This window comes from Littorina saxatilis, linkage group LG2 (genome assembly GCF_037325665.1).
Source record: "Littorina saxatilis isolate snail1 linkage group LG2, US_GU_Lsax_2.0, whole genome shotgun sequence".
Classification (NCBI taxonomy): domain Eukaryota; kingdom Metazoa; phylum Mollusca; class Gastropoda; order Littorinimorpha; family Littorinidae; genus Littorina; species Littorina saxatilis.
This window is the reverse complement of record NC_090246.1, coordinates 71160703-71175702: the sequence shown is the minus strand read 5'-3', so window position 1 is coordinate 71175702 and position 15000 is coordinate 71160703. Positions and strand designations below refer to the sequence as shown.

Sequence of the window (15000 nt, the reverse complement as noted above, 5' to 3'; positions counted from 1 at the left end):
AGATTTTCGCGAAGAAATCAACAATGATGGGCTGGGAAAGAGGGCGGGGAGGAAAATCATAAGGCAAAACAGATCGGTAAATCAGTGAAGTACAGAGGCAAGAAAACAGGAAGTAGCTCAAACGAAACTAAGCCCCATTACATGAGGTTCATTTCACAGCTCAAGTCATTTATAACGACTTCAAACGCGATTCACCAAACGAAATATACTTGCAATTCCCACTAGATCACCGGATACTCTTTCGTGTCTAAGGCACAGAGATAGAGTCAATTCTAGAACTCTTTGGTCAAGGGTCATAATTTCAGATGCACATATCCTCTGCGGCACGCGATAGATCGAGCAGTGCAAACGGAACAATCCCGAAAACAGTAGAGGAGTAAAAGTCAAGTGAGGGTCATTATGGTAATGTCTATCGGACCACAAACGGATGATACAGTAACCTCTATGATAATACTCTGCAGCATAGACAACAGTAATGGGTTTCATCACGCAAAGCTTTTACTAGCCTACGTTTTATAGCCTGGCGGTGTGCTGCAATATCATTGTGAGTAGTTACTGTCATTTTGCCCTGAACATAAAGATAATTTGAGAGGAGTGGTGAAATTGCGTTCCAAATTAAAAGATAATAATAATAGTAATAATAATAATAATAATAATGATAATAATAATAATAACTGGACATTTTTAAGTGCCTAACCTATGGCTCTAGGCCCTTTACAAAAGAACATACACAGAATAGAACAATTAAGAGCGAAAGTATTCAATCAAACATGTGTTACTATACAGTTTACCAAATAATATTTATTGTCATTCAAATAACAGCCAACTAAATCGCCAACAACAATAACACGATTTTGGATTTGGAATAACAGAAACACTTGCAACAAAAACACCCTTAAAGGCACAGTACGCCTCCCGTAAACTATCACAGATACTGTCAGGCTTTTACAATAATAAGGCCGTGAAAAGTAGGATATGCGCCGAAATGTCTGCGATCTGCTGGCCGATGTGAATGCGTGATGTATTGTGTAAAAAAATTCCATCTCACACGGCATAAATAAATCCCTGCGCCTTGAATATGTGCGCGATATAAATTGCATAAATTTTTTTTTTAAATCCCTGCGCTTAGAACTGTACCCACGGAATACGCGCGATATAAGCCTCATATTGATTGATTGATTGAGTACAAACACCCTTCCATTTGAACGCTCACCGAACAGGAACATCCTAGGTGCCCTACGTAAAGAGCGAGCAATTTTCAAAGAATTAATTTTGCGGATTGTCTCCTGTCAAAATCGGACCGTGGTGCATTTGGGCGCTAGACCTAACTTTTAAAATCGAAATATAAAATTGACAGCTTGTTACACAAATATTCTTAAATCATAAAAGAATTCTTTTTTCATCAAGACAAGATCAGTACAATTCGAAGTTTTGAAAGTTTGAAAAAAGAAAAGCCCGGAAGCAGGGTCACGCAAGGTCGTGGTTCTCAAAAACCATCGCTAGAGATCTTGTGAATCACAGCCGTTTGTTTCGTGTAGATTCAGAGGTACATAATAACGTGCTATTGCAGATAAGCTTACAGTGAGTCGCATTCAAATTACAAACTGACGACTACATTGTGAAAAAAGGAAACTGGATCACAAAGGTTCACGATGGCTCAGGGGTAAGATAAACCACGCAAAAATGAATTCTTTAAAAATTGCTCGCTCTTTACGGAGGGCACCTATGATGTTCTCAAGCGGTGAGTGTTTAAATGAAAGGGTATTTGCACTGTGTGTAAACTGAAGCCTGACAGTATCTGTGATGGTTTACGGGAGGCTTACTGTGCCTTTTAATGTACACCCTAAACCAACTTGACTTCGAACTCCTTCCCGCTAAGCTGGTAACATCAACACAAGCATAGGCAACATTGTCAAGTCTAACGCAGACAGAAAAGACTTTGGAAGTAATAATTATCCTGGTGTACCCCCCTTGAGGCGAACAATACAGCCCCTTGTTAGTCGTATTGTCTCGTCAGCCTCTTCAGTCTGGAGAACAGGGGTGAAATACGACCAAGGCCTTGTGTACTGAGGAAGTCACCGTAAAGTTAACCCGCCAAGTCAAGTGTATTCGTTAGCATGTGAAGAGTGAGAGAGAGAGAGAGAGAGAGAGAGAGAGAGAGAGAGAGAGAGAGAGAGAGAGAGAGAGAGAGAGAGAGAGAGACGGAGACAGAGGGGGGGGGAGAGAGAGAGAGAGATAGAGAGGAGAGAGAGATAGAGAGGAGAGAGAGAGAGAGGAGAGAGAGAGAGAGAGAGAGAAAGAGTGAGAGAGAGATAGGCACATAAAAAGAGACGGAGACAGAGGCATAGACGGACAGAGAGACAGGGGGGGGGGGGGCAAACAGACAGACAGACCAAGAGGTAGAGCCAGAGGTACAGACAGGCAGACAGACAGACAGGAGGTCAGGCCGCTGAGAAACTGAGAGTTTTCCAGCCTGTTCAAAGGCGACGACAGATAGGTTTTACTATCAAAAGAACTGTCATTACATGGATCACATAATTCAATTAGCTTTAGAAAAAGCAGGTCATTTGAAGGGAAAAGCAGTACCGATTATTTGCCTCCGGACTCGCATCTCTTCGCACAAGCGTTCCTCAACTGACAAGTGTACCTACCTAGACAGACGGACAGACAGACAGACGGACAGCTGTCATACAGACAAAGAGATATACTGACAAAGAATGAACGTTCACCAAAACTAGACTAAATATTTTAGAACACACACACACACACACACACACACACACACACACACACACACACACACACACACCCGCCTTCTAAACCGTATGCACCGTTACCGACAACGCATCAGTCAATCCCTCAAGAAACTCCACACTTGCACCTGTAGGCATGACAGCGAGAAAGGAAAAACGCCCAAGATCCTCTGGACAGCTGATCAAAGACGCCAAGTAAAGATGGGAGTGGTGCGTAGGAGTCGAGGTCGATAATTTAACCCTGTGATAGGAGTGACTTCAATTTTCTCTGGATCATGTTTCAGAGTTTCAGGTCATCAGTTTGGCGTTGAAGCACGTTCCAGCCGTCAACATCTGGCCGTGGATTTATTCACAAGCGATAATGACAGGACGTAGAGCACGTGCAGATTCGATGGTTCGTAAAAGACAATAGACATCCGGGCGCGAAAGTTAATGATATTCATTTTTTTGTCACCGTTTGCTTAATTTGGCTCGTACCAAGAAATTGAATTTTTCATGCAACATTTAATGCGCTCTCTCTCTCTCTCTCTCTCTCTCTCTCTCTCTCTCTCTCTCTCTCTCTCTCCACCCTCTCTCTCTCTCTCTCTCTCTCTCTCGTGTTACGTGGTCACGTCCGAATTGGCACGGTCATCATGGGCAGAATATACCTGCGCAGTTTCAGCGGCACAGACGACGCACTGCCTATTATTTATGCCGCAATATAGGGATTATGACGAGTACTCGGCCTGTTTTCCTTTCATGCAACGTGTAGCGGGCTGGGATAATCTGCAGTGCGTCGTCGGTCCTGCCGCAGTGAAGTTACATATGTGAGCGGAGCCCCTTATGTATGTGTGTGCGCTCGCGTGTGTATGCCTGTTGATAATGGGCGTCTGTTTGTGTGTCTATGTGTGCGTCTGAAATATACAGAGTACAATTTCAACAGATTAGCCTGGAGATATACAAGAACTAAAGTCATGTTTATGTGGAAAACATAATGTAGGTTCAACCAACTCAGTCAGTGTGGGGTACACACACAAAAAAGGACCAATACCATGTGTCGCTGACGGGGTTGGGGGGGGGGGGGGGGAGGGGGTCGGAGTAGATAGAGGAAACAAATCCGGAATCACCATTACCATTTACCGGATAATGGCTGTCACTGTCAGTGGAATACACAGAACGCAGGAAATGCCTGTCATAACAAATCTGACACACGCAACGCAGTCACCTGAAAAATTGGCAGTTATTACAGTGGTCGCATGTTTGATTATGCTCATCTCCTTTCAGCGCTCGACGCCCCACCTACGCATAATTCGTATTAATCATAGTCGTTCCTTCTTGTAGTGAGAATTTGTTCTGGTCTAAGTTTGTGACACTTTGTTCTTCTGTCGGTGAAGAGAATTTGGAGAGAGAGAGAGAGAGAGAGAGAGAGAGAGAGAGAGAGAGAGAGAGAGAGAGAGAGAGAGAGAGAGAGAGAGACTGACTGAGAGAGACAGAGACAAGGGAGATAGACCTACAAACAGACAGGCATTCTTCTCTCTCGAGTCAATCTCCAAACACACACCCTCCAACACACAGCAAAAAAACTGACGAATTCCTTCAACCCGTTTGATTGTTTTTGACATCATTGGTCCTTTTCTTGTCAGAACGGATTTGGCACGCAGCAGTTGCCATGGAGCCGGGGGCGTCACGCCTTGTCGAGAAAAAGGAATGATGCTGTTTTTTACCCGCGACCTCTGTCCATCTGCCACTGTCTGTCATTTACTCACTGACCCCATACCTCTTCTTTTTGTGGTAATCTCAGTCTTTACCCTCGTATGATAAAAAGGCCCGACGCCTATGCCATGATGGTGTTATAAAAGTAGATGATGTTTTCTTTCGTTGGGATTTCCCTACTTTTCTAAACGAAAATAATTTCCAGAAGACAGTACTTTGTTCGTAATCGAATGTAAATGACTGAATTTATGTGTGCAACTCAAGAAACATTCCTTGTGTACCACACATGGTTCTAATAAAGCCTCTCTCTCCGGCTCTCTCTCTCTCTCTCTCTCCGGCCCCCCTCTCCCTCTCTACCTCTCTCTTTCTCTCTCTGTTTGGAAGATGGTGGAACCGGACACAAAATCTTGAAACGTTCTTTGGCATCAGATATTCAGTATCGTTTCGCATTCAGCTACTGGTGTACGGGTGAACGTATACGTTCGGTTTCTCTTTGTCCGTTACCTGTTTCATTCAAAATGTCAACAGTTGTACGCCGATTATTGAGTTTAGCCACACACACACACACACACACACACGCATGCACGCATGCGCGCGCGCGCAATTCACAAGCTGAGCACAACAGAAAAAGTAAATGAAAACTAAAACAATGAGAACAAAACAACAAGCACACAGCCCTAATATCTCAGTAGAAAAGCTGATTAAAAAAAAAACAGAAAAAAAAAACAACAACAAACAAGTCGCGTAAGGCGAAATAACAACATTTAGTCAAGCTGTCGAACTCACAGAATGAAACTGAAAGCACTGCTTTTTTCACCAAGACCACAATACTCGTAGTTTTGTCAGTCCACCGCTCGTGGCAAAGGCAGTGAAATCGACAAGCCATGCAGAATAGTACGGTAGTGGTCGCGCTGAGCAGGATAACACGCTTTTCTGTATCTCTATTCTTTTTAGCTTACTGAGTTTGTTTTTAATCCAAACATATCATATCTATATGTTTTTGGAATCAGGGACCGACAAGGAATAAGATGAAATTGTTTTTAAATCGATTTCGGAAAAATAATTGTAATCATAATTTTCATATTTTTAATTTTCAAAGCTTGTTTGTAATCCAAATATAACATAATGTATATGTTTTTGGAATCAGAAAATGACGAAGAATAAGATGAAATTATTTTTGGATCGTTTAATAAAAAAATAATTTTAATTACAAGTTTCCGATTTTGAATGACCAAACTCACTCATTAGTTTTTAAGCCACCAAGCTGAAATGCAATACAAAAGTCCGGCCTTCGTCGAAGATTGCTTGACCAAAATTTCAATCAATTTGATTGAAAAATGAGGGTGTGACAGTGCCGCCTCAACTTTTACAAAAAGCCGGATATGACGTCATCAAAGGTATTTATCGAAAAAATGAGAAAAAAAGTCCGGGGATATCATTCCCAGGAACTTTCATGTCAAATTTCATAAAGATCGTTCCTGTAGTTTAGTCTGAATCGCTCTACACACACAGACGCACAGACACACACACACACAGACACACACACAGACAGACACACACACACACACACACACACACACACACACACACACACACACACACACACACACACACACCACGACCCTCGTCTCGATTCCCCCTCTATGTTAAAACATTTAGTCAAAACTTGACTAAATGTAAAAACAAACCAAGCACAGGCAGGCAACACATGACGACGTGAACACACACAGGATTACTGACACAGGAGCAAGTCTGACACACACACTAAAGACGGATGTAAGAGGGGAGGTAAATCCCATAACATCAAAGGAAACAAACGAAAAGTCCCTTCATAACTGTGCATCCTACCTTTTTCTTGAGCTTTAGCGCAACAAAGGCGACGATACTGCCGACTGTGAACTTGCTCATTGTGGCTGTTGTTGATTCCATCACTCAGCACAGAACAACAACAAACATTGTCGAGGAACCGTATTTCGAAAGGGCACCGTATTTCGAAAGGACACTGGCAAGGTCACAAAAAAGTCATGTCCAAAATATGATATGGTCCTTGTAACAGGTAGAAAAGAGCACACTGATGTGATTGATATATGAGACGCAAGGGTGATATTTATTTCTATCACCGTCCTTTACCACACCAAATTAGCACCGCGTGGTAAATGTGATTGAAGGAATTGTTAAGCCAAATACTCCTTCGTTATTTTGCAACTTGCTTTCCTGCACCAGGTGCGTCGACACAATTACGCTGCTTGGGACCTTAAAATATTCTGGAGCTGTCCAACTTTAGAAATGTTGCATTCCGTTGAAATGAAGTCATTCAGTCTTTGCACATTACACAATAAAAATGCGACACTGAGCTTGGATTTTACAGTTTATACAAAAATTGATCCCATGCCAAAACTGATAGTCAACGTGCGCACGCCTCTTCCCACACGTTGACGAAAAATGGAGCAATATGTGTGTGGTGACCCAGAAACTCTATACACGGTTATCAAAGTCGGTGAGAGTCACCCATGGCTCTTGTGGAAAATGTCTATGTCACAGTCACCGTCAAAGATAAGCTTGCAATGTGTCAAATCGCCAGCACAGAAACCTGTATCAGTCCGTCAGAGATGTATACTCCTGGTACCGGTGTTAATCAAAAACTCAAGTGACGTTTGGCAGAAGTTAAACGGGCCGTCACAGCTTTCGAACCAAAGGCTATTTTCCACACGTGGGACTACTGAGTTGCACAGCAAAAATAAAATACAGGCCAAGTCGCTTGATTTAACTGTTATCGTAGTCCATTGTCTTTCCAAATGTCAATCCAGAGTTACTTATCACGTCCACATATGACTAGTGCTTTCAGTCTTTGCCGCCAAAAAAGTAACCAAATGTCACCTCATTTAGTTATAATCACACAAAGTTCAGTAGCTGTCAGAAACCTAAATCTACTAGAACCACAAACAGAAAGGCACTGCTTTCTGTTTCATTAGCAACATGAACGGTTATGAATCTCAAGACACTGTCCAGAAACCAGCCTCAGCGTTCCAAAAGCAGATTCTTTTCCCCAACACTCCAATCACAAAGTGTAAGAATTCATTGCGTTGCCGTGCACATGAGCTCAGGACCGCAGACAATGTTGAAATGACGTTCCCCAGGCGAAGGGAGGGTGGGATAAACGAAACTCGAACTGAAAACGATGTCTTTGAAGAACAATCCCCCCTCCATGTTGTTTTGTCCATTCTTGTTCAATAATCACACATGTCCTATCCCCATTCTCCTTCCTCCCCCACCCCCACCCCCCTCTTTCCCTCTGTCCCCACTTAGTTCTTCCTTTCACCAACCGCCAATAAATACAACCTCTTAATCATTTTCCAAAAAAGAACGAAAAGGAAGGGAGAAATTGTCGACGGAAGTTAAAATTGGCACCACGATCAAAAAGGTCTTCCAAGTTGACCCAGAGATAGGGCGTCTGATGACATAGGCCAAGGAAGACATACAGATGTCTCAAAACGTCCATCAGGGTTTGGGATGACAACAAGAGATGCTTCCTTTGTGTTGGTCATTGTTTTAGGGGGCGAAACTTTTGTGTGACTAGACCGCATGCCGGCTAAACATTACCGGACTGCCCTCCCATATGGAAAGTCCACCACAAAGAAAAAAACTGTATTGTGAAGTTTGTGGAAAAATGCGAAACAGTTCAACGAGTGTTTTAAAGACAACCGTTGCTTGAAACTAGTCAAAGGTCTTTGTGAGTGCATGAACTTACGGGGTAGAAAAGATAAGTAAACTCATATTTGAATTCTATATGCGAAGTAAATTAGCGCAAACCCACACTCCTTGACAAAGAATATCGTCTGGAGATAAGTAATTAAGTCGGCGCAACAACACATGCTTTCTTTAGTGTTAGTTTACATAAACTCAGCTGTTAAGTAATATTATATTATAATCAATTTACCTGAACCTGAACTGAATTTATTCAAACCGAACTGTCGTCGAACAATCAACAAGAACAAGAAGAAGCAACCGAACTTCAATCTTCACTACATTTATTTTGTCTTTGAGTATGTTTGTGGTTGTTATCACGTTGTTCTTTTTTTTCTTCTCTTTTTTGCGTGTACTTTTTTTGCTTTGTTTTAAAATTGTTTTGCGAACCTGGGGCTAATGTTGGCAAAACAAGCACCGATTATTCGTGAACAGACAAATTGTGACGATGGCCCTGCTAACTTCCAGGAGGGGTAAATCACTGTACCAGCAACGACAATAACTGCATTAGATATAATTCGTAATAATAACAAAACAAAACCCAATAGAAAAAATCCAGGAAAGAGAGAGAAAATGGCACATTCTACATAAAAACAAGGTCACGAAATAACAACAACAACAAAACTAACACAAATATGAAGAATAATAACAAAACCAACCCCCAAACAACAACAAAAGTCACAGTCAGGAAGGGGACGGTAAAGGAGAAACCGACGACGAGGTGTGGCTACAAGGAACCACATCAGTACTTCCTGTAGACAGAAGGCCGAGCAGCGCATGCTCAGACAACACAGGAAGTCAGCCTGCACCATCCAATCTTGCACTCGCTGGAAAAGTGGACGGACTGGGAAGCCAAGAGTTGTGTTAGCTTTGATTCCCCGATTGTCTTGTTGCAGCTGTGTTCCTGCTTATTTCCCACTTGGGAACATCAATATTTGAGAGTTTGAGGAGCTCCTTTTATAGTGCAGATGTCTTGCTGGCGCTGACAACAACGGACGAGGAAGTAGCCTGAACAGCCTCGTGCCCTCTGTGGCGGCAACAGCCGTTTTAATTTCAAATATTGCAATGGAATGAATTACGGGGCGTGGCCGGAGGTGGAAGGACTGAGGAGGGTGGGAAGAAGAAGGAATTGTATAAAGGCTTCATTTTTTTAAATTTTATTTTATCTAAAAGACATTTTTAGATACAGTTTCTGTCTGTCTGCCTGTTTGACTGCCTGTCTCAGTCTGTCTGCATGCTTGTCTGCTTGTTTAAGAAAGGCCCGAGCGACAGTAATACTAGACGTGTGTTATGAACGTTAAAAGGTGTTGTTTGCTTGAATGTTTGCTATCAGTACAGCATGGCGAGGGTTTACTGCACAACTCATTTATCGTTCAGCATGGCGGGCCTTTCAAACCGCCATCTTTTTCAATAAACAAACCACTGATAAATTCACACACACACACACACACACACACACACACACACACACACACACACACACACACACACACACACACAAGCAAGCAAGCAAACAAATAAAGAAGGCCTGACATAAAAAAAAAGGTGTACATTTGTTCTTGCTCCCGTAGAACATACTATTACTGGGACTCGGGAGAAATTACTGGACAACAACTCAGGTATAGCTAAAGCGATTCTCACATATCGATCAGTTTTAGTTAGACACGGCACAACTTCAAACAAGCTTCTGCCGGGGTGCTGTTTTATGCAGCAAAACCGCGCAACGTATGCGACCTCTTAGCCTCCCTTCGGCCTTGAATTAAAAATAAATGGCAGCAACAATAAAGTGATCAATACTGCAATCTCGTTAAATCCAGATTCAAGATCCGCTCTCCAGCCGCGCCATTGTGGCACGTTACGCACGTGCAGTGACGTCATTTGTCACTGTCATCGCGTCAGCTTTACTGTGCTTGCATGCACTCGCTCGACACCCGCATTTTGCTGAAAGGCTGCCTTTGTACATGAAGATTTAATTACCAGCACAGAGGTATTAAGCTGAAAAATTAATATGAGTTCTCCGCCGTTATGAACTGAACTTTGCGTGCGTGCGTGTGCTTGTTTATGTGTGTGTGTGTGTGTGTGTGTGTGTGTGTGTGTGTGTGTGTGTGTGTGTGTGTGTGTGTGTGTGTGTGTGTGTGTGTGTGTGTGTGTGTGTGTGTGTGTGTGTGTGTGTGTGCAATCTACAAATAATTAGCCAAGCCCGAGACTGACATGTTGAGAACCATATCACTGTGAAAACTTCCTCTGCGCATGAACCTGCGTGATTGCTTTTACGTTCAGTGCGGATTCTTCACCGTTCTACGAAGACTGAAAACATTAAATATTGTTTGATTGCTATCATCGATGTTAGCGACAGGCATTTAAGACACTGACCGCCCGGCGAACTGGCGAGCTTCCAGTGTGCTGCCTATTACCCAAAAAAATTTGAACACGGAGATTTGAGTATACCCCCCCTCCCCCACACTCACTTTCCCGGAATTGAATGCGGGTGCCAGTTTCATCCGGATCCACCAAGTATCCACCCTAAAAGGACTTCACGCAATGATAAACACATATCCCCCCGGCTTCCCCTAAATCAAAATATGCACGAAAGCTGTGTATAACACCCCCCCCCCCCCCCCCCATCGCCCTTCTTATCCCTATCCCACTCGCCTCCAATTTCATTGCAGTTGTAATTTCTTCCAAACCCCCAGATATCCATTTTTGAAAGACTTCACGCCTGATTAACACATCAATATTCCCTGTGTGAAGTAAAACACACCAGGGAGTCGTGCTTTCCAGCTGACTTGTGCCGCTCAAATGTACGCTGATCGACAATATGCAGAAACCAGGACTGATCAGGCGTGAAGGAAAACTTGTGTAAAACCGTAGTCGTCATAAACGCATCTGGCGGAATGAGACGGGCAAACTCATCAGCTCCCTGAGTTCGGGGGAAAAAAGTCAGTTGAAACGGTATCTGGTTACATTTTTTTTCCAGTTTTAACGACGCAGGGAAATATGTTGATATGGAAGAGAAGATAAACTCGTAATTTTTTACGTAAAAGGGGAGAAGCGTGTTCCCGCGAGAGCACACATACACCGCACGTATGCCTACAGAAGCAAATGCACTAGAGAACGGTCTTCGTGCGTGTTGGCGCGCGCGTGTGTGTGTGTATGTGTGTGTGTGTGCGTGTGTGTATGTGTGTGCGGTGTGTGTGTGTGTGTGTGTGTGTGTGTGTGTGTGTGTGTGTGTGTGTGTGTGAATTTTCGTATGCATGTGTTTGTGTGTGTGTGTGTGTTTGTGCGTGCGTGCGTGCGCGCGCGGCGTGAGTGTGTGTGTGTGTGTGTGTGTGTGTGTAGGTATTTTATGTCTGAGTGCGTGCGGGTGCTTGTTAGGTTGCCTGGTAGTGCGGTAGTGCGTAAACATGTGAGCGCATCAGTGTGTGAGACAGACAGACAGACAGACATTTTGCCACGCTGACAGACAGACACAAAGTACTTACCCGTTTTGTCTGCGTAGTTCGTTTGATAGCTGTTAACGCAGCTGTCTGATACTCGTTCTCCAATTGTTCATATTGCCGCTGAATACGTCTGAAAACGACAGAAATATCAAAGTGTTGAGAAACTGATGGGGAAAAAAGATGGAATAGTGATGTGGTTTGGTGTGAAGACACTCATCTTCTTCAGTGTCTGAATCAGTCTGGTGTGTTTGTGTGTATGTTTGTGTGTGTGTGTGTGTCAGTGTGTGTGTGTGTATGTGTGTGTGTTTGTGTACTGTGTGTATGTTTGTGTGTGTGTGTGTCATGGTAGTAAATAACACCAGTCCAGATGTTTCAGGGGAAAAAACCCATCTAACCGGTATTCATGAAAGAGTTACTCCCCATTTTGGTGGAGTAATGCTTTGCAACCTGAAATACCTCCCATTCTACCTCGTCTTTTCCGCCGAACAAGCCCTCAAGCCCACCACGAACTCTGAACCTCATTCTACCTTTCATTGAGTCACCCAATAATTTCTGATTTCATACTTACTCAATGTTTCTTTTTAGTGGTTCAACTTGTCGTTTCTGGAACAAAACAAAACAAACAAACAAAACATGAACGTTTGGAATTCGAGTAGGAAGATAATCAGTTACTCCGCTCTAGCTCTCTCTATCTAGCTCTCCTTTCTCTCTCTCTCTCTTTCTTTTATCTTATCTCTCGCTCTCTCTCTCTCACTTTCTCTCTCACACACACACACACACATACACACACACACACATACATACACACACACACACTGACACGCACACACACTGACACGCACACACACACACACACACACACTGACACACACACACACACTGACACACCCGATGACACAGACATACATACATCGTCTGCGCGGTTAGCATAATATACACACGCACACATCATTCACTCATTCAGAGCATGCAGCATTTCACAGACACACACACACACACACACACACACACACACCGTGGCACACACACACTGACACACACACACACACTGACACACACACACACACACGCACTGACACACACTGACACACACACATACACACCTTATGCGGCCCATGACCAGCCGTCAGTTGATGGCCCAGCTCTCGTTGTAGCACGTGCAGTTTGCGTTTCTCTGCCTCCAGCAGTCGGAGTGTTACCTGCAACATCATCATAAAGTAAATTACCCGTGTTTATTTTGTTGTTCTTTCTTATTTCTTCATATGTATACAGTCATTAAAAGCACACTCCTTCTCGTGCAAACAGTTCAGCTCATGGCATCTTCGACCTGACAAGACTGTGAAAATCTGATAAGACCATCCATCCACTTGGTCACATACCACAATGAACCCGGCTCTGACTGCTAACTGTGGTTTGTTGGAACTTTTGGATGAATTAATGAAACGGTGTGTTTCGCATCATTTTGTTTGTGTGTGTGTGTGTGTGTGTGTGTGTGTGTGTGTGTGGTGTGGTGTGTGTGTGTATAGTGTGGGGTGTGTGGGAGTGTGTGTGTGTGTGTGCCGTGTGTGCCGTGTGTGTGTGTGTGTGTATGTTTGTGTGTGTGTGTGGCTGTGGCTCTGTGTGTCGCTAGTACGAGCAAAAAAATACTACACTATCGAGTCCAGGTTTTATTGGTAGGTTCTGCAGACAGTTCTTGACCTTTCCCCTTGCCTTCACCGCAGGAATGACCCCTCTAAATCAACTGACTGCTCCCTTTCTACCCCCCCCCCCCCCCCTCTTTTCCTCAAACATCCACCCACCACTGTCACATCAAACATGTCGCCTCACTAGACACAGGGGAGGCAAATACAGCCTTGACAATGCACACAGCTTCGTCCCAAACAGACAGGGGATGATCTCCCTTGCGCCTGACCCGAAATATGCAGGGTTCAAACAGGGAGCAGCTATCACGGTGTCAAATTGTCGTGTCCGATCCGGCCCAGCTTACTTTTTTTGTTGTTGTTGTATTCTCTTGAGTATCTCCCCTTTCTTCTTTTCATTTATGTTGCACCTATCGCTTTACATTTGTTAATGCACACGTCAAGACTGAACAAATAAATCCTTTTTTTGACGTAAACGGTTGGTCTTTGGTCGAACAAATTCAGCTGCATTAAAACGTACAGTGCAATAAAGCAGACAAGTTACACACAGCAACGATACCACAAAGTATTATCACCACTGCTACCCTCTCCCCCTGTCCCTTTCTCCCATCTCTCCCACATAATTGTGTTCATCATAATTATGAATAGTTAGTTAATAAACCGAAAGACATTTTAAACTGTATGTTTGGCAATCGACTACAGTCATATTCAAACAACAGGAGTAAACATTTTGGTAAGTCCAACAACGGCAATTTTGTACCGAAAAGTGCTGGAAGAGTGAAAGATTTTGCAAAGGAAACTCCGAGTCCTAATCTATTGCATCGAATTTCATCCACAGGCACATGGCTCTGTTGGTTTTTGTTGTGTTCGTTGTTCGTGTTGTTATGAGGTTTGCCTGTTTGTTTGTGTGAATGTTGTTGGGTAATGTCGTCGTCGTCGTCGTCGTTGTCGTTGTTTTGGGCGGGTCTAACAGCTCTCCCACTCTCCCCCTATCCTGCAAGTGTCAAATACCTGTGCTTTCAACCACTGAGCTGCTTCAGGTTAGCACTGTTCAGCTAATTACAGCAAAACCACGGCTTTAACCAGGCGGCGCTTTTCAAAAGCTTTGCCAAACTGTCTTGCACCGAAATTGCAGACCCTTAAACTGCTTGGAGCAAAACAAAGCAATCAAAGGACATTTGCGGAAGATCTGTGCGCAAGATTGCGTGGGGGCACTGTCAGCAACATGGATTATCACACCAGGTGTGAACAGTGCAGGGAAAGAGCCACGTTCGCGGCCGGAGGAGGCAGAGAGGGAAGCCGGGGAAGGATGAAGATGAAAGTGGGGAGCGCTGGGGGGATGGGGGGGGGGGGGGGGAGGAGAACACAGGGGGAGAGAGGGGGCTGGGGGATGTGAGAGAAATCTAGTGGGTTAAAAAAAAACTCGACGAATGTTCAGAACGAACAGAAGTCAATCTACAAATGTGAAAAGTGCATGGTAATATCTGTGGGTGCAGGGGAGGAGGTGTGGGGAAGATGCAGTGAGGGTGGTAAAAAAATAAAATTAAAATAAAAACGGGGGTGAACATCAGCGGTTGAAGAACTCAGAGGATGCACAAAAAGAGCAAAAGTTAAACGTCAGGTCAGGCACTGTTGACACAACACGGCGGCGAGAACAAAATATGCCGGTGTTGACTCTTTAAGAAGACCATCATCCGAAGGCCGGATGCTGCGGCCATTGTCACAAATCTT

The 15000-nt window shown here is 43.7% G+C and overlaps 1 protein-coding gene across 2 annotated transcripts in view; it reads right to left on the bottom strand.

The window, feature by feature from the left end:
- The window catches only part of LOC138959636 (ras-GEF domain-containing family member 1B-like), a 148501-nt gene that overhangs the window by 108038 nt on the left and 25463 nt on the right, over window positions 1–15000 (bottom strand). Inside the window, exons 3-5 of one of the 2 annotated variants that reach the window (XM_070331200.1) lie at window positions 12733–12828; window positions 12198–12232; window positions 11672–11759 (exon numbers count right to left, since the gene is read on the bottom strand). In XM_070331200.1, the coding sequence (XP_070187301.1) occupies window positions 11672–11759; window positions 12198–12232; window positions 12733–12828 (219 nt within the window). Of the gene's footprint in view, window positions 1–6293; window positions 6718–11671; window positions 11760–12197; window positions 12233–12732; window positions 12829–15000 lie in introns of those variants that run through there. The other variant, XM_070331203.1, reaches the window with a different exon arrangement.